Source organism: Odontesthes bonariensis, chromosome 10, assembly GCF_027942865.1.
Source record: "Odontesthes bonariensis isolate fOdoBon6 chromosome 10, fOdoBon6.hap1, whole genome shotgun sequence".
In the NCBI taxonomy this organism is placed as follows: Eukaryota; Metazoa; Chordata; class Actinopteri; order Atheriniformes; family Atherinopsidae; genus Odontesthes; species Odontesthes bonariensis.
The window spans coordinates 17,128,239-17,154,566 of record NC_134515.1 but is presented as its reverse complement, the minus strand read 5'-3'; the positions used below and the strand labels follow the sequence as shown (position 1 = coordinate 17,154,566).

Genomic DNA, 26,328 nt, shown 5'->3' with positions numbered 1-26,328 from the left:
CTCTTCTTCCTTATTGATTCTATCCAATCAGATTTCTTTATCATTGCGTAATCCAAACGTCAGTACGTACAGGAAGCAAGTGACACATTTCAGAGCAGCGGGCAGTCGCTCTTTCCTCTGGTAGTACAACGACTACATTAATTCACATTCACATGAGAAAATACACTTTGCTATGTTGACTTTATGATTTTTATCTGTCGAAGATCGCTTACACACATTTTAGTGGCGCTTACAGATAAAATAGTTGTTTACGTATCAGTGACAGCGTTAACGTCTGTTAAGCTAACATAGCTTTTGCTTTGTCATCTTAGTTTCTTTTAATAGAAGAATGTACTACTTATTTTTCACTTGGGTGAATGGGGTGCAGTTCAACTCCCAAAACTCAGGGGGTCCATGAAGATTTCTGACATGTGACTTTTGAAAGGAATTAGTTCAGCCACTCTTTGTATCTGTTGTAGAATCCAGCTCCAGCATGAATCATGGAGAATCAGAGTATAACCAGAGTGGTCCTGGTGGCCTGCGGGTCCTTCAACCCCATCACCAATATGCACCTGAGAATGTTTGAACTGGCCCGCGATCATCTGGAAGACACAGGTTGAGTTAAATGAAAGTTTCATGTTTTACAGTGATGCTTCTTTTTGCGTTTCAGCCTGTAGACGTCTGTCAAAACCTATCTTGTGTTCTGAACACCACAAATAAAACTGAGATCATAGCCTTTGTGTTAGAGCGAGAAATCTCACTGAATAGTGGATGTACACCTGCAAAACACACTTCATAAGTATATATCACTCGTGGTGGAATTCTTCCGATTCAAATCGTTCAAATTTCAATGTGATATTTTCAGTATTTAGTGCGTCTGAATTTTGAAAGAAGCACTTAAAAAATGTTTGAAATCAATGTCATTTTCACCGTGAATCTAGGTTGAGAACACATTTTGAAATGATAAACTTTGATCTTTCTGTGGCCACACCAGTTAAAGCGGCAGTAGGCAACTTTTTTTTAGTCATATTAGCTTGAACTGTCATGGGATTCTGGAAGTAGAATATTAAATAGGCTGTTTAGGAAAAATAACGAAATCTGTAGCTCCCTCTGAAGCCTGTAATCATGCTTACAAAAACCGAGCGCTCCCGGCTGTTTTTAACCAATCAAGTTACGGTGGAGGAATCCTACCTGTCAATCACAGCTTGTGCACACGCTGCTGAGCGTGAGTCTTCCCCAGCTTGTGAGCGCTCACACTGGTGTGAACTCACGTGCACAACCTCGTCCACAGAGGGGGAGGGGTTTGGGGGGCGATTCGGAGCTTGTTAGAGGTTGGGGGAGGGACCTGAAAGTTGTGTCAGTTCGAATTTTCCGACTTTAGACTCGGAATTTTGAAAACTTGCCTACTGCAGCTTTAAACTGAGTAGGTTTAGTTTTTGTGTCAATCAACACAAACACATTCAAAACAATCTAAACATGCTTTAAGAGTGGAGACAATAAAACAAAACCTAAAGCCATAAAAGCTCTCTCTTTCTTGTAGCAAGACAAACTATTTTTTGAATACTGAATTTATCACAGGTATTGCTTGAAAAGTCTGAAAATGCATATTTAAAATGATTTAAAACTGCTTGAAAATGACTTATTAAAGGTGAAGAAACTTTGAGTACAGCCAATGCTGCATGAAAAAAGAGGTTCTAAACCGAGAAATACATAACGAGCATAATTATATAATTCACTGACTTTGGAGTCATGCATACTCTTTTGGATACATATTGCATTTTAGTTGCACTTTTAAATACTTCTCTATAGCCAATATGCTTCTGCTGCTCTTATTTACCTGTTCACACTTTTTTACTTTGTTTGTCAGGTCAGTACAGTGTGGTGAAAGGAATCATCTCCCCGGTGGGCGATGCCTATAAGAAGAAGGGTTTGATTGAAGCCAGCCACCGTGTGGAGATGGCCAGACTCGCCACAGAAAGCTCATCCTGGATTAAAGTAGACCCCTGGGAGAGCTTGCAGCTGGAGTGGCTGGAGACGGCCAAAGTTGTTCGGTAAGTTTGCACCTTGCATTCGTTCTTGGGACGAATAATACAAAGCACCCCCGTCGAACCTTTCAGTAATTTCAGTTTTCTTTCCTCCTGCGCTCAATTGTCTGTAGATTCTCCTTCATGTTATAGCATCTTTGTTTTGTTTTTTGCTTTGGTTAAGGTGGGATTGTCTTCCTTTAAATCTATTTTGAGCATGTTAATTTAAAAGTAATTTCTTAAAAAGCAATGATCTAGACTTCGGAAATCAAAATATTGATAACTGTTGCAGAAACCTGTTTAATTTTCTACCTCTTAAAAATCTCTGAATGTTATGCCTGAATTGTTGGAATTTATTTTCAAGTTGATGATTTATCAATTGAATACATGGCTTTAATCACATTCTGTAGATGCATTTACAGACGACTGAACCTTTTGTCTTTTCAGTTGTGTTTCCTCACATGGATTCCGACATCCTGCTTTCAGAAAACTAATAAACTAATCTGAAAGTTCAATGGCAGGGCTGTTAAGGGTTGTTAGTATGAATCATCGAGTACCTCCCACCTGCTATCCAAATAAGATGTGTAGATTAATGGAGGGAAAATATTGAATGATCATGGGAAGATGAATCTGCAGTAGTTGCTTACAGTGTACAGTCTACCCTGACAATCTAAAGTAAAAACACAAAAATTGTGCACAAACTTGAGTGAAAGTTGTATTTGGATTAAGGGAAGGTTATCTCATGAGGCTGTGAAGAAGAGACGGATTTGTACACTGGCAGTACGACAGATACCTAAAATATTCCAATGTGTGGGGAAACTATTAACACAGTTGATGCCTGATTGATTTTGTCTGCCCTTCACATAGGCATCACTATGAGGAGCTGCTTGCTGCAGAGATTAACAGCGATGATGTGGACACTGTCAAGTATGGAAAAAAGAGGCGTTTTGAGGAGAAATATTTTGAGGGTTCAGCACATCGAAAAAGAAGTGGTAGGTCATGTATGGATACAGAAAATAGCGGAACTCAGATAATCTTTTCTCAGTGTTCTTGTCAGCAACTTCCCTTTTGCAGTCTGTTGAGTCCAGACACAAAGCAGGCCTGCTCCTGCACGCATTTTTTTCTTTTCTTTTACAGCTTAAAGTATTGTCCTCAACAAAATACACAAAATATTCAGCATGAGCAAGTGAGGTGCAAACTGTTCCATGTGTTTATGGTGTCTGATGATTAAGCTTACCCCAGAAATGTTGCTTTGCACTCCTGTACCGTTTTCTTCCCCTCATACATATGTAAATGAAGGAACCTGCGCTAGATCTGATGCAACTTTGTCACGTATTTAGCAACAGTCCTTGATGTGTAAAGTTGTCAGTCATCCCAACTGATCTTTGGAGAACTGATTAGTTGTTCGCAGAGCCATAAGAGCCATCGTAACCGAACTCTCCTCTGTGCTCAGATGGCCCTCAGCTGATGCTGCTGTGTGGGGCTGATGTCCTGGAATCCTTCGGGATTCCCAATCTGTGGAAGCAGGAGGACATTGCTGAGATCGTGGGCCGCTACGGTCTGGTTTGCATCACCCGCAGTGGCAGTGACCCACACAAGTTCATCCACCAGTCAGATGTGCTGTGGAAGTATCGCAAGAACATCCACATTGTCCACGAATGGGTGACCAACGAGATCTCAGCCACTCATGTGCGCCGCGCGCTGCGTCGAGGTCGGAGCGTCAGATATCTGCTGCCAGACGGCATCGTCCGCTACATCCAAGAGCATAATCTCTACAGTGCCGAGAGCGAGCAGAAGAACGCCGATGTGATCCTAGCACCTCTTCAGAGATACACGGGTGCCCCCTCAAGTTGAAGGTTTACTGTTAATTTAAACAAAATCAGACACCATGCAGTTTAGTGAAGCCTCCACCAGTGCCTACTCTACAGAGCAGTCTCTTCTTAGAAAAGTTCCAACTTTTTTGAGTGAAGTGATTTAGTAACAGTTAGACTTTGCACTAAGTTTGCGTGTTTTATCTTTTTTTAAACTCCTAACTGAACACCGGTTCAACTAAAGTGCTGCTGCCACTGCTGCAAATAGACATATTGTCTAGTTACAAGAGATGTTTTCAAGATTATGCGCAAAAGTATCAACTCATATGATGTTTGTTATTGCATGTGATACGATCAGGAACAAAGTGATTTAGTATGAGCCTTTTTTCTTTTTTTAATGTCATTACATGTTTTGCACCCTAAGCTGTGCTTTTAAATTCACTCCCTCAGGCAAGCAGGCCAGATGCTTCCAACACTCGGTGCTGCAGATTTTTAAAAAAGATAAAGTGTGACGTGTTGTGCTGCAAATAAACAATTCTCTTTATTTTTCACCTTGGGGGGGGTTGCTTCATTTTTGTTACAAAACTTATCGTCACTTGAAAAAAAAAAAAAAAAAAAAACTTTAATCATTCTCAGTTAAGTAAGTGTCACATTCATTCATGTGCTGTTTGATTAAAATGCAGTTTGTTAGAGGGAAAGTTTAATTATCTCTCAGTTCATTAGCACTATTGATAGAATACAAATTATGTCAATTACAGCAGAGTAAAGACTGATAGCAGTATGGTGAAAGTATAACTGCATCGCAGTCATATTAGAGTCTGCATTTAACAATTTAGATTAAATGTTGGGAGACATTAGATTGCTTAAAAAACCTAAAGATATTAGGGATCATTATGAAATAACAGCATTGAAGCCATGACTTAATGTGGTTACATCCCAAGCTCATGTTTTTCTCATGAAATGCGTTACACGTCTGCATCATGTGCCTATGACAGAGTTTACACAGGAAGTCTTGGCAGGAAAACAATCCAAACTGTGTTTTTTTTCCACATACTCTGTCATGTGGGGAATGACACCCTTTGTGTTTGGACAAGCTTCATGTTGTTTATTTTCTGTTGAAGAGTATGTACCAATTTCCGCATTTTTTTTCTCAGTGCATAGACAGGTGCACCTTTTCAGTGTAGATGGCCTTCCTTATAGAACAATAGGCTTTTTCCTGCACAGTAAGAGCATAGATGATTGTTTCTTATCCATGGCTGTAGAAGCGATGTACTGTACTTTTGAGTGCTTTTCCTTGCGTTATAGTAGTATTTTTTTATGTGCGTATTATTTCTTTGTCTTTAACAAAATGTCAGTGGAAAAACCGTCCCTGCAAGCAGGAAGGTGAACACATTTTTTTGTAGTGATAATAGTAGTGACAAACATCTATTTTAGAAATGCGACCATGAAATCTTGAAGGAAATTGGTATCAGCGCTCCAAGAGCAACAGCTTTTATTAGACTAACAGGAATTGAGGACGACAAGCTCCACCTGGTAAGAATAATAACTTAGAAAGACGGAATTACAGAACTAAATGCTTCGAGCTAATTTACTTTATTTCTACATTTCATGAAAATCCGGTCACTGAACATGTGACCTATTTCCCTCAGGAGCTGCACTGGGAGGCAGAAGTCTACAAGCAGGTTTTTAAGAAACCTGTAATTCCTCATGTCAGAGGAATGACATGAATTTCAGGACAAGTGGACCAATAATGAAAGCGATTGTGTGCCAGATCCATCACTGTCAACGCTGAAGAGCAAAACCACGCAAAAAGATGATGGCACTTTTCTCTGTAACGCAGATCTCAGGCTAAGAGAAAATGTCTGTCCTGTTAGGGTATGAATTGACACCAACAGATGGCATCGCTGCATTACTTTTGGAAGATAGTGCAGCTTAGTGGTTCTGGCAAAAATATTAAACATCCAGGATGTTTATAGCTCCTTCCAGCTGGCTGAAAAAATAAAAGAAGAGCTGACTTTTATTTTCCTCTGAACTATACTGTCTTTGTAGACAAACTTAAGATGGCTTGTGCTGTCCGTCAAAGAACTTGCTAGTTGCAAAATCCTCATTCGTGTCAATATATTTATACCTGATGTCAGACAAAGTTAGGTGCAGGATATTTGGAATTCAGCTATGTTACATTGGAATTTTGTAAAATAAAACTGGTTTGAAAGAACTCAACAGTTATTCAATATTTCTTCCCGCGTCATTCATCACACACGTAATGAGGCCTAAACTGTGCAAAATGGGTATTTTATTGTGTATCGTACGGTAATAGATCTGCCATCCAGATATTTGTTATGGCCTCACACGCAACTGATGTGCACATTGACTTTGATAAATAACTGCAGGGTATGCTGTTTATTTTTAAGAGAGTCGAAGCATTGGGTATTAATCTTAAAGAAGCTCAGAGCAGTTAGCTTGAAATTAATTGGAGTAAAGTGCAGTGAAATTATACAAAATATAGACTTGTATACATCTGAAACCTCTGGTGAAAGAAATGCTTCACACACAAATGTTTTTTTTTACAGTGAATGAATGCAACGCTGTAAAGAAAAAGAAAAAACCCTCTTCACTACATGTAAATATCCATCAATTCAGCAGTGATGTTACATGAGAAAAATGCACAGATATCATTACAATGTTAATGTCAAAAAAGTATATGAAGCTGTCGTATAGGTCCTGTGTTCTCCAACTAAATGTACAAACTTATATACTATTAAAGGCATTGAAAGGAAAAGTACCAAATCAACCAATTTAAAAAGGCAGCGCTGGGAAATGTTTGGAGCATGAAAAATTCCCAAAAATGATCAAATTAGTTTTTCAGTCAATGAAACAGTTCAGCTCCAGGACTGCTTCTGGTATTCACTTTAATTGTTTCATTAGATTTTCATGCGTTTTGTATGTCAACATTTCAATTTGTGAGACAAGTGGGTTAAAAAATGCTAGATAAATATAATGGTGTAAGAAAAAAACAATAAAACAAACCAAATAAAGATCATATCGAATTAGATCGTCCTTTTTGTAAAAGGTAAAATTAGAATATTCACCAGTGGTGTTTGTCTTTTGGTGCAATCATTTAATAAAAGCACTATATTACAGTTAATCACTTCACCCAACAGGTGCAATACAGAGTTTTTCTATGCGACACAGTAATGCCACAAACCTCCAGTGGTCCCTTAAGTCACGTGACGTAGTGTAGAACCAAAATGGCCGCTATTGTATTTTGACGTATAATAGCTAGCTACTTTTCTTTTTGTTTAATTCTTGGTAGAAAACTAGTTAACGAGAGACATTTTGGAGGAATTGTATCTTGCCATCCTCCGTAAATTGGTGTCCTAGTTTTTATCTTGAGGACAATCAAGACTGACACGTATTTGTTGAACGAGTTAGACTATGCATATTCAGTTCTAATACAAGCTAGCTAGCTGGCTCTGGCTGGCACTCTGAAGCAACTGAAAGTGAAATAGCTTGCTAACTTAGCTGTGATGATGGAGGAATTGAGCGCGGATGAGGTAAGGTGTCAATGAAAACTGCAATAACTAAGAGAGGAATGGGTTTTTATTTCCCTAATGGTATAAATTACGGTTTAGAAATTCCTTCCCTTACCCTTGGTGGGGGTCTTGCTACTAGCCGAGTTGCTACAAAAGGTAGCACAGATGTTAGCTTAATCTAAATGGAAGAAAAGCATTAGCTAGAAAATCCCACAGTTGGCTCAGGACCGGTAAACATAAATGCATGTTTGCCATCTCGATCCATATGGTGTTTTTTAAAGGAGATAATTAAATAAAGCAGTGAATGAACGAGAAGTTCATAGGTTGTGTGTTTTCTGTCACCGTTACCCGTGCCGTTTTATTCAGCCGGAGTACAGTGCTAATTCGCTAACGTACAGCCAAACTCAGTGCACGAGCTCTGGAAATAGTAGGTTTTGAGATAAAACGACCAAATTAGCGTAGATATATTGGCTCATCGTCATCTGGAAGATTGTTACTCGTCGATGTTTTTTGACAAAAGCATGACATCGTAGTTACTGATTTTATCTGACATATCTTCTTGCGGTAGGCTAGCTGACAATCGCTAATGTTGTTTTGCTAACGGCCAGAAATTAGCCTGCGAGACGACTCAGCAGAAATAAAAGGAAAAAAAAATCGGGCCACCATTGTGCAATCATCTGTGAGTGGGGTCGACTATTGGTACTCGCGTCAAATTGCATTCAATATTGTTGTTGCAGTACCTTTTCTAAAATGCCTGTGTCTTAAACGTAGTATTAGAGGTACAGAGGGTTTAACAGTATTTTACTCATTGTAAAGTACTGTTACTATGGAGAAATTGTATACAAGAACAAGTCAACTTATTGCCGGGTCATTCTGCTCTAAACCCCCCCACCCCCATCTCAAATTGGAAACATTTATTTCTTTAAAAAAATATATCATGTAAAACTTCTTTTAAGTGTGTGTAAAAATGGGTCATACATGTGTGGTTGATTTGATGTACTAAGATCAATATCAGAAAAACAAGTCATTACGAGTTGTACCTTCAACTATTCCTGGACCTAATGGAATAAAAATCGATCTTTAGAAAGACTTGTGTTTAGTAAAATTAGAATTTATGGCAGAGCTGAAGTCAACAGCTACATGTTGACTTCACTAGTATCACTTTCCACTAGAAAGTATGAAGCAATTTAAGATCATTATTCTTGAGAGAAGAATACAGCAAAAATAGCCTGTTTGTTTTCCAGCTCCAAAAAACTGTACCTAGACCTATCTTTGACTGTTTTCACTCTGCATTTGTGACTGAATAACTTTTAGACGTTTTAGACTGGAATTAGCACTGAGGACATTCAGATTTTGGTCGCGAGAGGGTAAAAGCAACTTCAGAAAGGAACGCAAGACTTTTATTTCGATCGAAAAATGATCATTGACTTTAATACTATAAAATCTGTTTGATCCATAGGATTTGCAGATACTGTATTTTTACACCTGGTCCAGAAATACACAAGTTATTGTTGAGGTGTGGAAGTGATTGCAAAAGGGATGAAGTCAAGTTCAGTTGGGCAAACTTGGACATTTCCTAAATGAAATTAGAGGATTACTTTAGCAAGGTAACATAAAACTAAGAAATGCCCTTAGACTACATTTGTTTTGCATGCTGTTGGTTGAAAATTAATACTTTTTAACTGTCCACCCAGACAAATTGGACTTGGACTCTCAATTTGTCCCATCAAAATATCTGAGTATAGAAGTCTGAGAATTTTTGTAGGAGATGGATCACTTCTTCTTTTTGTTTTATCTTAGTAAAAACAAACGGGTCCAGAAAGAGTACTTTCAGTAGTTTCCACAAGCCTGATTTAAAAAAATAAATAAATAAATAAATAAAAAATAAAAAAATAAATGTTTTCTTCTCCCCACTCAGCTTAGTACAAACATAAGCTCTGGCGTACAGGCTTCTTATACCTTTCCCATGTAAACGGAGCCATGAGGATTATTTCTAACTTCAGATAGCTTTTATTAAAAAGATTGTATTATTGTTTCCAATAATTTCATTTAGTTGAATAAACATTTTGCCACTAATATCCGGCAAACAATGAATGCCTACTATTAATAAACTCTTCTTTACATGCCTGCGAAGGCTTGATGAGTTTTTTTATTTTTATTTTATTTTTTTATACTCTGCCCCCACATTTTTGATAAACTAACTTTCTTGTTCTTGAAGAGGATTTGGTCCCTAAGATACGGCAAAAGCAGAAGGCCTCAAATAAACCCAAAAAACATTATCAGTAAAGTAAAATTCCAATCTACTTTGTTGTCATCGAGCGCGGTTAGTGGGGTAATAATTATCAACATTTGTTGTCATGTGTTCTATTATTATTCTGTCCAGACTAAAGGAGCCAGTCCCTATTAAAAGGCTAATCGATAACTGGTCAATAAACATTTCAACTGTCTGGATGTTGTTTGAGCTGCACAGAGAACTTTAAGTGAACCTGAAAAATCTGCTGGTGTACATTTTAAGATTCGCAGAAGGCGACTGGCGCGACTTGCAGGAGGTCAGACGTCACAACCCAGCACCCCTCTCAGCACACCCCTGACATCCCCACAGAGAGAGACTCCACCCGGACCCCTCCCTGGACCCTCAGGTGCCGCACCCCAACCTGTGCCACCAGCTGCCTCTCAATCGTTGGGGCTCAATGTCCACACTGGCACCCCTGCCACATCCCCCATGGGCAACTCTGGTAAGATTTAAAGTCCGCAGGTTATGGGACATATGCAACCATTTTTTTTGTGGAATTGTCCTTTACTGTTGGCGGTACTTGTCTTTAAAAGTTCAGATTTAGGTTTGATGTTAGGAACAGATCAGCTTTCTTAATCTGTCAACGATGAGTAATCACTGTCAGCCCTTTTTGTGAGGTGTTGCCTAACTCTGCTGTACCTCTCAAATTAGCTTGTGACATGTTGTTTGTGAGGCTTGGAGGATAAACAGGCGTGGTATTTTGAGCACAACACAGAGCAATCTTTATATTGGTGACCTTGATATTTGACAAGTGGGAATCGATCACAAATACCCATGGATATCAACACAAACGGCTCTGCGTGATCACCAGTGTTCCTGTTTGACACAAAGCGTAGAGGACCTTCAGGGCAAAGTGAGAATCGAGGCTTTCATCCATGCACCGCTCTGGAAAATGCACCAGTGAGCCATGTATAGATGCAGCGACAGTTTCCTGGCATTGTTCGTTGGTTTGCATAGATGTGTCTGTTGCTATGTAGGTCTTTGGGGGCGAATGATGCAGTTACGAGTCATTCAAAATGTGTCTTTTTCATCGTGACTTTCAAGCAATCCCTTATTGAAGCCCTCTTTTTACATAGGCAGTTTTTATTTGCTATGACAGTTGTTAATCAAATGATTATTTCTCAACTAAGTTGGAATTTTTTTTTAATTCTATCATTAAATCCTGGGTGTTAATCAGCTTTTTTTCTTCCTGTTTGACACTTATCAGGACTTATAATAGTATGGCACAGAAGACGAATCTTAAGCTTTGCTCTCGCATTGTTGTTAAGATTTTCCCTCTGTGACAGTAGCTCTGGCATGACACGACTGCGTAATCCTGTCGCATCCACGTCGAGTTTTCAGTGGTAAGCAGGGAATTTAATTCCCTGTAGTGATAATAGTAGTGACAAAAATCTATTTTAGAAATATGACCATGAAATATTAAAGGAAATTGATATCAGCGCTCCAAGAGCACCAGCTTTTATTAGACTAACAGGAATCAAAATGTAATTAGTCTAAATTAAAAGTTCTTTTTTAAAAAAACTTTTTTTTCACTTTGTAAAATTCTACACATGATGTCAGCTTTGTAAAGATGTGGCCACTCCATTTACTCATTATTCCATTAGCTTGAACTGATGTTGATGATGTTGATGATACTTTATGTTGTGAATTTTTAATTCGATGGTGTGAAAGCAGCGAGCGAATGAAGAGAAAAATAAGGGACGATGTGCTAAAATCCACAGCTTCGCAGGTTTTAAGTGTTTGGGTTTTTTTCTGGATGGAGGATGAACTGGCCGGTGGGTTGGTCTTACTTAAAGAATGGGTAAAAAAAACCCTAAAAAGTAGGGTATTCCATGAAACAAAATTTATATAAATTTAACTCTCACAATTAGGGCCGGCACGGTATATGTATTCGTGCCGAACCGTCACGGTATGGGGGTCGCGGTTCGGTACGCGCATTGCCACGCAGAATACACACGGTACGGAAGTTTAATATTGATCTGAACGCGGAACTGTTATTTTGCAAGAGTTTCCTTCAGGACCCATTTAAACACTGCCACATGCAAGCTCTGATTGGTCCGTAGAGATATACGCTTTCGGACAGAGTAGTTATAAGAACGCAGTTATCAGAACTGTCCTACTCGAATTTCGTTCTGATAACTGTCCTTCCCCAGCGGAACTGTTTCAGTCTGCATTCGCACATGAGTCGGGACCAGGTCGGGACTTATGCGCCGCGCGCAGCCGTCTGCGTCAGTGACGTGTTACGTTAGCCGTTTAGCGCCACATTCAACAACAAAACAAAACAAAACAAAACCAGAGAGATGAAAAAACACCACAAAGAAGCTAACAGGCATCTAATATCAGGCGTCTAATATCGAGGCTGGTAGAGCTCACAGTCAGGATCAAGCGCAGGCGATACTTCGATTCATGAAGGAAGAAAGGAGAGCAGAGCGCTGCAGACAAAGGAGACAACGTGTAAGTTTAACTTATTAAACACGCGCCGGTTCTGTCTGTGTGGTATGAGGAAACATTTCAGCCGTGATAGCATGACATGGGGCGTAGCTGCCGACCACCACACACCTCCGTCAGGTGTGTTCTATAGAAACCATGAAAAGACCCGACCAATTACGTCTCCCAAATGTATTACAACAACCCCTGGATACGAATACATGCAGAGCAAAAAAAATTACCGAAGCAATTGGAATTTACATCGCATCTGCCATGCGCCCAAATTCCACTGTAGAAGAGGCAGGATTCAGATGTCTATTACATGTGCTCGAACCTCGCTACACGCCTCCTTCGGCACTGTACCGAAAATGTACCGAACCGTAGGGTCCAAACCGAGGTACGTACCGAACCGTGAGTTTTTTGTACCATTCCACCCCTACTCACAATGTAATTCAAAGCCAGACCCACAACAAAATGTATTTTTTCCCTATCGGAAAAAAGAATCCTCGACGGTTCAGTCCAAGTATTCTAACCGAACAGAAAGAGATGTTCCTTGAGCCTCAGAGATGTTTATGTTGTTGTTATGTTTTTGCAGGGGTGGCGTATGGCAGTCAGAGCAGCGAGGGTGTGAGCTCCCTCTCCAGTTCACCCTCCAACAGCCTCGAGACTCAGTCCCAGAGTTTGTCCCGATCGCAGAGCATGGACATTGACCCTGCCTCGTGTGAAAAGAGGCAAGTGTTTTTAATGTTTTAAGTGTAAGGTGCTCCTCTTTTCTTGATGTCCAAAGTGGCTGTGAAATGTACTATCTCTGTCTGAGGGAAGAGATGGGTCAGTAATAGATTTCGAGGGGTTCGTTGATGAGTCTAATATGAAACTTTGTTTGAACCACACGGCATCTACGGGTTGAATGTTTTGCTTAGGATCGCAGACTCATGAAGCACTTTGTCGCCCTCTTTTCTTCAGCATGTCCCAGGTGGATGTGGACTCAGGGATAGAGAACATGGAGGTGGAGGACAGTGACCGCAGGGAGAAGAGAAGCTTGGCCGAAAAGGTAAAAGAGGAAGACCTTGAAATAATTTGGTTAATTTGACTTTGATTATGTTCTTCTGGAGATCAAATGAGTTTTGAATGCATTAACATGAAATAGGTGCTTGGGTACAAAGGTAATTGGAGACTTTCGAAAAACACTTTGTTTCGCTTTCATTTGGTTCTTTGGCTTTGTGGGAAATACCCGTCTCTTGTTTGACCACAGAGATCACGAGATAATAAGTAACCTGACTCTGTTGTGTTAGTTATTTTGGCATGTACTGTATGATGGCTCATGCTTTCTATCAAAAAGCCTTTGCTACCTTTCACAGGAAACCTCTGCAAACTCCGATGTCTCCGAAGAACAGGCTCTGCAGCTGATTTGTAAGATCCTCCGCGTATCGTGGAAGGAGCAAGATAGAGATGTCATCTTTCTCCCTTCGCTGGCTGCAGAGTTTCACCTGAACTCTAAAGATGGTATGTTGTTGGACGGCTTCTCTTTCCTTCTCACCAAAACGACTGGACTCTGCAGAATGGCAGGCTGCTTACTCTAGTCCTATTCCTGCACCGCTAACTAGACTGTTACTCTTTCTTCCTAATCTCGCAGTATACTCTGACTTCAAAGACCTCATCAGCCAGATCCTGATGGAAGTCTTAATGATGTCATCCCAGTCACATGTCCATAACCCTTTTGCCAGCTTGACCGCCACCTCACAGCCAATTGCAGCAGCAAAATCCCCCGACCACCGTCTGACACTGGTGCAGCCCCCCAGCCAAGGTGGCAGCCCAATGGGCCCTAGTGCGGGGTCCTTTGGAGCCAGCTCTCTGTCCAGGCAAGTACCTTTACTGGTTTATATCTTCTCTGACGACTAAGCTCCCAGAAATGCATAAAGGCAATGGGGTGCATGGATGCTATCTGAAGTTTTCTTTTCTTCTTATTAATTTTTGTGGCTGGAAGCTGCCATATTTTTTTCGTAGTCACTGTGCTCTTGCTTTGATCATCTGTCTTTAAAGCAGTGTCGACAGATCAGTTTGCCAACCAATGATGATCTTATCAATGTTATCCACAGTCTGTATGGTTGTGGTAGTCCTCACCCAATGGCTTTGGATGCAGCCAAGAGGACTTGCTCATCTCTCTCCACCCCCACTACATCTACTGCACCCTCTGCTCTACAATCATTTGTTCCTCCCAGCCCGCCTGCTTCTTCCACTCAGAGGCACTCCCTCAACCCTCCATCTGCCCCCATGCCCATCTCCCAACGCTATCGGCCATACTCTGTCACCCCTCCCTTGGGAGCTCCTTCCCCACTGAGCCCAGGTCAGCGAGGATTTAGTTTTCTTGGACCTTCTCCAAGCCCGACTGGGCCCTCTGTTCCTCCCAACACCCCAGTTCCTATCCCACCATTTAGCCCCCAGTCCCTCTCCTTGAGCTCAGCCAGGGCTCGCAACCAATCCTCCTCCACAACCCCTCCTGTGGTGCCTCCTTCTCCCAGATTGAATGCTCGACAGGCTGCCTTTGCTTCCAGGATCCCACCTTCTAGGTATCTCATCTGTCATTTGCATGTCAGTGTGGAGTGCGCATCCCAGCAGACATTTAAAAACCTCAACTTATAGTGAGTCACCAGATGTGAGGCTAGGTGAGAAGTGAGCATTGGCCAAATCCATGTCTTTTGTTTTACATTGCTTTTTTTTTTTTTTTAGAGCAAATCAATTCTCATTTACGCAAGCTTAAGATTATCCAAATTGAGAATTGCACTGCCAGTCTAAAAGTCAATGACTGACTTGTTACTTGAGCTTTTCTTGACTTAAAATCTAAAGACAGGTTCTGTCGGTGTGTTAAAGCTACACACAAAATGTCCTCGATGAATATTTAAAACCCATCGCAAGAAGTAGTCCTCACGGAAGCATGACGCTCCAGTTTCCCTTGTGCTCCCTTCCTCTGTGTCCTCTTTTCTTGTGACTTGTTACCACTCTGAATTTATTTCTATCTCTTTTTCTGTCTCCTCATGCCATCACAACATCTACCCTTCTTCCAACCTGTCTCTCACATCTGTCTTTTTCTTGTCCTGTTAGCCCCTTGTCGTTCCTGTTTTTTGCCCTTTCTGACATGTCTCAGGACAGCAGTGATGAAGACTCTGAGGAGGAGGAGGATTTTGCACAGGTTCAGTTTGGGTCCAGGTACACCACTGCACGGTGTGTGTTAATGCGTGTGTGCGCTTGCTCAGAGATGGGCCTACTGCATGTTCCAGTGGGTCCAACAGGCTTACAGCTAACAGTGCACAAACACTCCAGTTAAGAGCTGTGAAAGTTGAACTGATGGACACTTTGAGCGCTTTTTGGTTGTTAGATGGTTGGCCCTATGGTGCCAGGACTGTAACTGCTTTTATGTTTTTTAACATCTCAGGGAGGCTGAGAAGGAAATGTGCTGTTTTATGAAGAAGATAATCTGAACCCTGAACGCCAGAAGAGCTCATTAACTTCACAGAAAATCTCATCCTCAGTTTTTACATGCTGCACAGCAGCATAAAAGTGTCCAGATGACAGATACACCTGAATTGTTTGTTGCTGATTGTAGGCCTAATTAGGAGTTCCTGTACTATAGTTATTTATTGACATTCATTCGCGACATTAAGACTGTCTTCACAACATCAAAAGCTTTGTTTCTGATTCAATGTTAACAAAGCAATTTTGTCATCTACCCATATTACTCGTGTATGTGTGTGCGTGTGTGTGTGTGTGTGTGTGTGTGTGTGTGTGTGTGTGTGTGTGTGTGTGTACACACGTGTGTGTACGGTATATATATATATATATATATTCATTTTTTTTTTTTTTTTTTTTTAAAGCTTCAATATCAGTTTTATTTACCCTGTTGCCTGCAAATAACCAATTTAATTTTATTATTACCCTGCTTGGTATGATTGTGCTTTGAAGCCATGTACATGTTACGGTTTCATAGCTGAACACTAACAGCAACTTGAATTCTTATCACCACATTTGTCAGGTAAATGTGACAAGGTGAATATTTCTTCTATAAAATGAGCTCTTGGATATGTGAATCTGTTCTTAACCCCCCCCCCCCCCCAGAGTTCAGTTTTTAATTTTGCACTGCCGTCTTTTTCAGGATTCTCCAGGGTTGCGTTTGAGCCGTTTAACCACTCACAACTAATGTCTGATATTGGTGATACATTTCTCGACACTGTGATGTTTTCTCTTAATCAATGAGCCTCTCCGCCTGCTTCTGTGTTTATCTTCCGGTTTGTAGTCTCGGTGCATGTGGAGTGGGGATGTCCTGCGATTCAGCCAGCGACGGCTTCACCATTGAAGCATGCAAAGAGACAGAGATGCTGAACTACCTCATGGAGCGTTTTGACAGTGTTGGCATGGAAGAGAGGAAAGCTCCCAAGGTGGGAAACTGCAAGAGAGGAGATTTTCATGGATTTTTTTATTTTTTATTTTTTCCGCCTCCCACTGAATTGGAGACTTATTCAGTATATATTGTTAGAGATGAGTTTTTTTAGGTTGTGATCATTGGGATAATAACTGATATTTGACAACCCTTTGGTTCCTTTTTCGCTACATCTAATTTAGTATCAGCTGTGCTGAGGTCAGGTGAACATTCTGTACATCACAGACTGGCTGCAGGCCTGCCGGTCTTTAAATGGGTTCTTTGTAATTTAGCAGGATCTGAAGGGGTCTCTGTAAAATTGGTGGAATATTTTATTTGAACGTCTCCCCATTTTATCCCCTCTTTGTCTCCTTCTCAGATGTGTAGCCAACCAAATGTGAGCCAGCTTCTCGGTAACATTCGCTCTCAGTGCATCTCCCATGTTTCTCTGGTCCTGCAGGGCACCCTGACCCAGCCTCGGTAAGAAACTCTGCTTTGGGTTGTTTTCTTTCCTGTCATTATACTTGTGCAAGTTCCATTCCTTCCCCTCTCCGTCTCCATAGCAACTACTCTTTCACCTTGCTTACGAACCAGTTATTTATTTCTTTTCACCACGCTGTTTTTCTGTCACTTTGCTGCATGTAGGAGCCCCCTCCAACAGTCTCTGCTGGTACCTTATATGCTGTGTCGGAACCTTCCTTATGGCTTTATTCAGGAGCTGGTGCGCATCACCCATCAGGAGGAAGAAGTCTTCAGACAGGTTAGCACATCTTTCCATTTTTTGAGACCCATTTACACTCGACGAGTGTCACTTATGTTGGAACTATCCCAGTAAATGGGAGCAGAAACAAATCCATTCCAGGATAAACACTTAAAATATAAAACAGAAACAACTTTGGTGAGAATCCTCTACTGCAAGGATAGAACTGTGATGCATATAAAAATTTAGAATCAGTTGATTCAGTGATGGATTGTCAGTACAAGATGACACAACTAGACCAAAAGGGCTTGGCTAGCGAGTTTAGCAATAATCCAGGTCAAACTGAATTGAGCTGAGTCAGCTTAACTATGTTTATCACCATCTTTTTCAGATCTTCATACCCATCCTCCATGGCCTGACGTTAGCAGTGAAAGAATGTTCCTTTGACAGTGACAACTTTAAATTCCCCCTCATGGTAAGGACACATCGTCCTACAGGACCAGACAGGATATGAGAACGAATGAATTAACTAATTGCTTTTCCCCTTCAACAGGTTTATGTTGTGCGTTCAAAGGTGCCAACTGAAGATATGTGTGCTTTATGTTTTTTTTTTTTTACAGGCATTAGCTGAGCTCTGTGAAATCAAGTTTGGAAAGACTCACCCTGTGTGCAGTTTGGTGAGTATATGGCTGGCCTGGCTGCATTATGACTCGTTTTATTATAATTTCCTCGTAGCTCTTTTATGTGGAAATGGGGCTCCTGTTCTTTGTTACACCTTCCTCATACCAATAAACTCTGAGCTCTGTATATTAGCTTCTTCCCTATATTACTTTTTCCCACTACATATTTAGTAGTGTGACAGAATGTCATTTCAAAGTATTTTCAGTTTATATTAAGTTCTGGTTGGCACTTAATTAGGAGACTTAAGTAAGTTACTTTAGTTCATAATATGGACAAACTGCCTGACAGGTATATAATTAGTTAATTCTGGGTTGTTAATCGCAGAACTAGACGACAAAATGGGTTGTAAGTGTATCCTTTGTGTATCCTCCTGTAACGTATATCTCTGTCGCACCTCTTCTTTGCAGGTAACATCGCTGCCTCTGTGGTGTCCCAAACCTCTGAGTCCTGGCTGTGGCAGAGAAATCCAGAGACTGTCCTGCCTCGGAGCGTTCTTTAGCCTCTCTGTGTTTGCTGAAGACGATGTGAGTTGCATTTCTCCCTCTTGATTAGCTTGTCGGAAAATGTTCGATGCATTCTGCACTGTCACGAAAGCCTGAATGTGTGTCGGAATGGAGAGCGAACCTATGTAACGATACGGCAAAGACAGATTGCAGCGTGGCAAGTTGTTCAGTGTACAGAAAATCTTGACATGATGCTCCTCTGTTTAGACCAAAGTAGGAGACAAGTATTTCTCCGGCCCAGCCATCACCATGGAGAACACACGAGTTGTCAGCCAGTCATTGCAGCACTACCTGGAGTCAGCCAGGGTGAGTTTCCACAATCCAAGGTTGCTTTTTTTTTTTTTTTTTTCTTTTCTTATTCCTGTCTTTCGCAGTAATAAAGAAATGATAGAATTATGTCTCTAATTATTTGTCTTCTATGTCAGGGTGACATGTTCAAAGTTCTCCACAACGTGCTGCTAAATGGAGAAACGCGCGAGTTAGCCCTTAATTACATGGCAGCTCTGGTCAACCACAATGTGAAGAAAGCCCAGATGCAGGTTTGTTCCACAAGTTCTCATTTCCACATGTCACAGCTTTTAAAACGAATGTCTCTCCGGTTGCTACAGTTACGTTATAAAAAAAGAAATCTTGTGCACGCACAACGAGATGCATTTAAACCAATTTCATCTTAGTTTCTTTTTTTTTTTTAATTATTATTATTTGAGCAACATTTTCCTCTTTCTCGCAGACTGATGACAAACTGGTGTCGACGGATGGCTTTATGCTTAACTTCTTATGGGTGCTGCAACAGTTGAGCATGAAGATCAAGTTGGAGACAGTAGACCCCTACTACATTTTCCATCCCCGGTGTCGCCTCGTTGTCAGCCTGGAAGAAACTCGAATCAAAGCCACCATGGAGGACCTAAAAAGCTGGCTGACTGAACTGCGTAAGTTGACGGAAATAAAAGCACTTGAATACAAGGTTGTCAGAGCTCTGAAGAAACAAAATGTTTAGGAAGTGGTTTTTTGTTGTTTTTGTTTTTTTTGCTTGAATATAAGATTTTGGTATTATTTTCAATTCATTGAATGAAAGTTAACTACATAACTGAAAGTGATTTTTTTTTTTTTTCTTCTTTTTTTTCATGTATAATTGGCAATATGTTCCTATTTATCCATACTTCAGTGATTCATCAAGCCATTTTCTAGCCTATTATGTTTATATCCACATATTTACATCCATGTGCCTTTTTAATGCCATATGTTTGAGTGATTTTTAAAAAAAAAAAAAAAAAACCTGGACACAAACATGGAATAATGAATTTACTCCGTGAACGTGAACAGATGAAGATCCAACCAAGTTCTCAGAACCCAAGTTCCCCACCGAGTGCTTCTTCTTGACGCTTCACACCCACCATTTGTCCATTCTGCCCGGCTGTCGGCGCTACATTCGCAGATTGCGCGCCATCCGTGAACTCAACAGGTACATGTACGCACAAATAGTCGCTTCATATTCACATTGCAAGTGCAATAATAGTTTTTTCTCACTTGTTAGGACTGTAGAGGAGCTCAAAAACAGTGAGAGTCAGTGGAAGGATTCTCCATTAGCTAGTCGGCACAGAGAGATGCTCAAACGATGCAAAACCCAGCTCAAGGTAAAGTTTGCGTAGCTGTACAAAGCTGCTTTTCCTTCATTTATTGGTGAATTCTTAGGCACCAGATTGAAGGTACACACACACACAAATACTCTGCATTAGAGCACTTGTAACCGGTGCTTAAACGCTGAAACGTGCATGATTCTGTAACGCAGCATATTTACAGAGATGTGATCCTTATCGTGTGTGACTTTGTCCTGTCAGAAACTGGTGCGAGCCAAAGCTTGCGCTGACGTGGGCCTTCTGGACGAGAACCTGCTCCGCAGATGTCTGCAGTTTTATAGCACAGTGATTCAGCTCATTCTGCGTATGGTGGACCCTGCCTACCCGAAGTGAGTCATCGCACCACTGACGGCCCGTGCTGCCGTTTCTCAAGATATTGATGTCATAAGGAACTAATGTGACATCAGCTTTTTTTTTTTTTTTTTTTTAATTTGATCCTTTGTTAGTCTGCTTTTGATGCCGTGTTTCATACCAGAGGACATTATAGACGAAGAAGCACTAAGATGTATTTATTTTTTCCTCCTTCTCACAGCATTACTCTACCATTGAACCCTGAGATTCCCAAAAGCTTTGCTGCTCTTCCTGAGTTTTACATCGAGGATGTGGCAGAGTTTCTGCTTTTTGTTGTGCAGTAAGTTTTCTGCTTGGGATAATAAATCAACATCGGCATTCATATGGAAGCTAAAACTAGCTGCGATTTGTAAGCTGACACCTGTGTCATTTGTTTGATTTTGTGCTCCTCTTTCATGCATCCTTTCTTCCAGGTACTCTCCCCAGGTGTTATATGAGCCGTGCGTCCAGGACATTGTCACCTTCTTGGTGGTGTTCATCTGCAGTCAGAACTACATCAGGAACCCCTACCTTATAGCCAAGTTGGTGGAGGTGCTGTTCGTCACCAACCCTGCAGTACAGCCTCGTACTCAGCGATTCTCTGAAATGATGGAGAATCACCCACTGTCTGTCAAACAGCTGGTCCCTGCTCTCATGAAGTTTTACACGGGTGAGTTTAATGTACAGCATACTGTATAAGCTGCTACTAAAATGGAAATGTGTAGTGCATATATGTAATGGGAACGTGTTATTCTTCTTTCTCTTTTCACAAAATAATTGTCTTCATTGGTTAGATGTTGAGCACACTGGTGCTACCAGCGAGTTCTATGATAAGTTCACTATACGGTACCATATCAGCACTATCTTCAAGAGTCTCTGGCAGAACATTGCCCACCATGGCACCTTCTTGGAGGAGTTCAAGTGAGTTTGCTCTTGACAAAACACAAAATGAATGAATATGCAGTGTATCAGTGCATTATTTCCAGCCTGATCTATTCGTCTGTCCGTTCTTGTGCTTACTTCCCACCAGCTCTGGCAAGCAGTTTGTGCGCTACATCAACATGCTGATTAATGACACCACCTTCTTGCTGGATGAGAGCCTCGAGTCCCTGAAGCGTATCCACGAGGTTCAAGAGGAGATGAAGAATAAGGAGCAGTGGGAGCAGCTGCCGAGGGTCTGTGCTTGATTTACCAAAAGTATAGGCAGATGTAAAACGCATAACTGCACAACGCTAGAGGAATGAAAATGCACCTGAATCGCAGTGAATAATACCTAAGAGAGAGGGTCAACAGTAGAACTAGCAAAAAAACTCAATTATAGCAAAAGTCCTCGTCCTTGTGAGCTATGGCAAAATACACCTCTTTCATAGTTGTGCCAATAGACTATAAAAAACCTAGTCACAGGAACAGGACCTCACCTAACCTGTTTTATGATGGAATTTGTTCCACAAGCAGCACCAGCACACTAATGAAATGAGGTTATGTCAACCATAAATTGTGTGGACAAAATGGATGGACTTGGTATTTCATGAGACAAGTTGACATTTTGAATCAAAGTTTGAACATTTCTTATTGAGCCTAACGGCCCTCGGTGGACCTGCTCTTTAAGGCAGACTGATTTCAGTTTTAAGATTTGGTGGCTCCATCCGCTTTCCATTCACAATTAATGGTTATGCACAGCGGTGAAACCTGGGAGGAGCGATGCAATAGAACAGAAATTCTTACGCGTTTTCCTGCAACTTTTCAGGAGCAACAGCAGAGCCGCCAGTCCCAGTTGACTCAGGATGAGCGGGTGTCTCGCTCCTATCTGGCCCTGGCTACAGAAACGGTTGAAATGTTCCACATCCTCACCAAGCAGGTTCAGAAACCTTTCCTCAGGCCCGTGAGTGTCCCTGTTCTCACTTTCCTTTTTTTTCTTTTTTTTTTTTTTTTTTTACATATTGAGAGTGATGTTTAAATATTGAGAATCTTTAAACGGCGCCACCTTTTTCACACAGGAGCTGGGGCCTCGTTTAGCTGCTATGCTGAACTTTAACCTTCAGCAGCTCTGTGGGCCCAAATGTCGGGACCTGAAGGTGGAGAACCCTGAGAAGTATGGCTTTGAGCCAAAGAAGCTCCTCGACCAGCTGACTGACATTTACCTGCAGCTGGACTGTGCCCGCTTTGCTAAAGCAATTGCAGATGATCAGGTAGGGCGCTGATTAACTCAGCTTTAGTATTTAAAACGGTCATCTTTTTATTTATTTTTTTGCACTAATGATCTTAGTTTTACACACAGATTTCTACTAAATTGAACGTTTTGGTTTCAGTAACATTAAGGCACAAAGTTGCATTTAAATGTTGATTTATAAAATGGCTTTAATGCATAATTCATCCCTAGAGAATCCTTTGAATGATAAAGCAGTAATGACACGCCGTTTAATCTCCCAGTTTACCATTTATTCATATAGTAATGTTGAAAATGGGTTAGACACCGAATACTCGCCTCAGACTACCTAAGGAACTTTCTTTTTTTAATTTCTCTCCAGCGATCATACAGCCGTGAACTCTTTGAGGAGGTGATCTCAAAGATGAGGAAAGCTGGTATTAAGTCTTCTATCGCCATTGAGAAATTCAAGCTGCTATCCGAGAAGGTGGAAGAGATAGTCGCCAAGAACTCCCAGTCTGAAATGGACTATAGCGATGCGCCCGATGAGTTCAAAGGTGTGTTCGTCAGCTTTGTTTTCAGAACAGAAAACTAATACTTTTGCAGAATGTAACGGACTTAAAGTGGCACTGCATCCTCCATTCACTCTGTGTAATAATACTTTCAGTAACACTCCCCATGTGCTCAGTTCCATGTTATTAGAAGGTCGATGTTGCCTTTTTTAAATTGCCACCAAGTTTTTTTTGACAAGGTAGAATATCCACATTGTAATTAAGTGAAGTGGCCCGTTTGTCATATTGTTCTGCTTCTAAACTCACATCAACCAAGATATACAAATGCATACATTGGTGATGAGTACATTTAGAAAAAAAGCGGACAGAAAAATTGGTCACCTGACCCACATATGTAGCATGTTACAGATTGTCCTCTGGAAGAAAAACTTCACTATTTTTTTTTTTACCTCTGGTCATTCTCTGACAGTTGAGACCTTCATTGAATTCTAAACATTTGCAGCAGATTTTGGAGCTCATACAGATCATATAGACAGCTTAGAGCGTGGATATCTTGCAACCACAGACTTAAGATAATCCAGAAAGAGAATGTGGTCTGCATACCTCCTTTGATTCCCAGATATGCCTGCCAGCCCACCACAGTTGATGGAAGTGTGCCATACAGGACGCTGGAGTATCAGCTGTCTGTGTGGTCACAATTTCACATGCCAGGTTTTATTTTTGTAACGCACAAGCCCTACTTCAACAACCTTGTGACATTCCATCACAGGGAACACATTTTCAAATGCTCTTTGAGTGATATTTTATAGGATATTTTGTAAATTGGTATTTTGATGGGTGGACTAATATTACCGTCATAGAAAAATATCTAGCTGAAATTATGTTTTGGATTTTGTTTGTTCTTTTCTTTCTTTCTTTTTATACATTCAAGAATTTATTAACTTTGAGTATTTGTCAGCACATTTTCCCACATTTTGCTAATTCGAAAACTGTTTCTGCTTCAAAGTCCGTGCCTGAAGAATAGAACAGATAGAGAAGATTGTAGCATTCCCTGTTAAACAAAGGTGCCGGTTTAAAAGTGCAATATTTGGATGGTCAGTAAATGGCCGTCATTGAGTGTTTCAGTAGTATTTGTGGTTTAATCCTCTGCTTTCCCACAGACCCTCTGATGGACACGCTGATGACTGACCCCGTGATACTGCCTTCGGGGAACATCATGGACAGATCAATCATCTTGCGCCACCTGCTCAACTCCCCCACTGACCCCTTCAACAGGCAGCCACTCACAGAAAGCATGCTGGAGTCAGGTAACCTCAACACTTTTCATCATTAATAACATGTACAGCATAAATTTCAGTTCAAAATTGGCAAGAGCACGCATTTATTTCTCACAAAGAAACGGCAAAACCTTCATTATAGGCGGGATGAGTCATTTCTTTAGAAGCTAGTTCCCCGCCTGCTCGATTGTGAGCGTCAGTTCTGTGGCTGCTTCTCACCGTCTTGTTAATTCCGCAGTTCCTGAACTGAAAGAGAGGATCCATGCTTGGATGAGAGAGAAACAGAGCGGACGGCCTCTGTAAGGACCACGTCACAGATGCCTGGCCTGCTAATAACCACGAAGGGATCGATCCAAATTGCCTCAATTCAGTGTCACTACTACCAGTGAGAACATGGGGGGGAGAAAAAAAAAGGAGACCTGATTGATTTTTATTTGCATTTACTTTTTTTTTTTTTTTTTTTTCTTTGTTGTTTTTTTTCTCAAACCATTATCATGGTTCTAAAAGCAAAACATAATAAAGTGAAGACTTTTAAGTTTTTCTCTCATGAGTTTGTGTATATATATCAAAATGTTTACATATATTTAACAGTAGTTGGTTAATGCATTAAAATGCTGCAGACACATCTCTCCAACACCAACAGGATTGGCAGCACCGTGAACGGTCACTTTGTTCATCATCCTCCTTTACGGTTCTCATTTTGTTTTGTAATATTGTGTATGTTGGCTTCATTAAAGACTTAGTATTATTTCAGGGAGAGTGGAGGACGATACATGTAGGAGTCCGTGTGAGTTCCGATAAAATTGTTAGCCCTGACTTTTCTCCATCAAGACTGTGACAATGATGTACCCGAGTACACGTGAAATATGCTGGTGTCCCAGAGCTAACTGCACAGTTTGTGCTTGTAGGTAAAGTAAACAGCTGAGAATAACCATTAAGGATGTAGCTTAAAGTAAACTAATCCCTAAAAGTTCAGCTTTCTTCCTGGCACCAGAGTGAGATGAGCAGTGGCTTACCAAAACACAGGCTGTTCCGATCTACGTTTTTAGACACATTTCCTCTGCTGCCTTCAATACACTGAATTTACTTTTGTGTGCGCATGGCCTAAAGTCCAGAACCTCCAAGACAACTCATGGTCCTGTAACAACATGTAAGGGAAAGTGGAAAGGAACATGGTGAAAACGAAGCATGACCACCACAAACAGCAGCTTGGTAGTACACCATTAAAAGTCATCTCACGTCAGTTTGGTCTCTTTCAAATGGCACTGTACCTAAGTCGACCTTGCTGCCGTCAATTGTACAGGAAATGATTTCCTTTAACCACATACCTGTTTTGGAAGCTAGGATTTTGAACTGAAATAAATGATGATACACATTATTTCACAACTCGTCATTGTTTTTTCCTCATATTGATTGGTTTATTTGTTATAATGAAAGAACAGATATTTATACATCTATTTATACACCTTATTTCCCTAATAAATCAATATATAGCCTATTCATTCATATATAGGTATATATACGTAATCATAGAAAAACAAAGAAGTACAATTTCTTAAATTTACATCTAATTTCAACGATGTTGCATATCAGATTGTTGTTAACTATGTATTTGTAGACATTCTTTGTCTCTTCAGTGGTTTCACATCTTAATATGGATATCTTTTCTATCATATTGGTCATGTTTTCTCCGTCATTTGGAGACATATCGTATGTCTGGGATAAATACCAGTTACCCCGTGGCTCGTTTAGAAATGTATGTGGACATTGTGAAGTTGATCAAATACACGGCAGCCCGTTTGTTAATGCCACACGGTAAGATGTAGCATGCTAGATCTGTCGGTAGAGGGCGCTCTTTGCGGTGACCATTGGTGATGCGGTGACAGCGGTGCGGGGAGCGGTAGGTAGAAATCCTGCAGTGTGGCGTCACGCTCGAAAAATGGAGAAAAACCCCACCCTCCGCCTATGCTTCCCGATAAAGAGGTTCGCCATTGGCTCCTCGACGCATTTGTCAATCATGTGTGCGCGTGGGTTGGCTCCTCAGCCTGTCCGTCCGCACGCTGT

At 40.9% G+C, this 26,328-nt stretch overlaps 2 protein-coding genes across 4 annotated transcripts; both read left to right on the top strand.

Moving 5' to 3' along the window:
- The first annotated feature begins 62 nt into the window (after positions 1–62).
- On the top strand, positions 63–4,365 carry nmnat1 (nicotinamide nucleotide adenylyltransferase 1). The gene is made up of 5 exons (XM_075476539.1): positions 63–120; positions 459–594; positions 1,847–2,030; positions 2,871–2,995; positions 3,457–4,365. The coding sequence occupies exons 2-5, from the start codon at positions 480–482 to the stop codon at positions 3,855–3,857; spliced, it is 825 nt and encodes a 274-aa protein (XP_075332654.1). The 5' UTR covers positions 63–120; positions 459–479; the 3' UTR covers positions 3,858–4,365.
- Positions 4,366–7,056: 2,691 nt separating this feature from the next.
- Positions 7,057–25,642, top strand: ube4b (ubiquitination factor E4B, UFD2 homolog (S. cerevisiae)). 3 transcript variants are annotated; one of them, XM_075476537.1, is made up of 29 exons: positions 7,057–7,368; positions 9,863–10,082; positions 12,663–12,798; positions 13,031–13,118; positions 13,426–13,570; positions 13,701–13,926; positions 14,164–14,634; positions 15,167–15,271; positions 16,356–16,497; positions 16,858–16,958; positions 17,124–17,238; positions 17,570–17,653; positions 17,799–17,855; positions 18,267–18,383; positions 18,570–18,668; positions 18,788–18,901; positions 19,093–19,291; positions 19,686–19,824; positions 19,897–19,996; positions 20,201–20,328; positions 20,532–20,630; positions 20,764–20,999; positions 21,124–21,250; positions 21,360–21,504; positions 22,077–22,211; positions 22,327–22,518; positions 22,858–23,032; positions 24,148–24,294; positions 24,503–25,642. In XM_075476537.1, exons 1-29 carry the CDS (start codon positions 7,342–7,344, stop codon positions 24,565–24,567), a joined length of 4,134 nt encoding a protein of 1,377 aa, XP_075332652.1. In that variant the 5' UTR covers positions 7,057–7,341; the 3' UTR covers positions 24,568–25,642. The 3 variants fall into 3 exon arrangements, with proteins under 3 accessions (XP_075332652.1, XP_075332653.1, XP_075332651.1); XM_075476538.1 differs by lacking the exons at positions 14,164–14,634; positions 15,167–15,271 and having other exon boundaries at positions 12,663–12,804; XM_075476536.1 differs by lacking the exons at positions 7,057–7,368; positions 9,863–10,082; positions 12,663–12,798 and having other exon boundaries at positions 13,035–13,118; positions 15,167–15,286.
- The last annotated feature ends 686 nt before the right edge of the window (positions 25,643–26,328 follow it).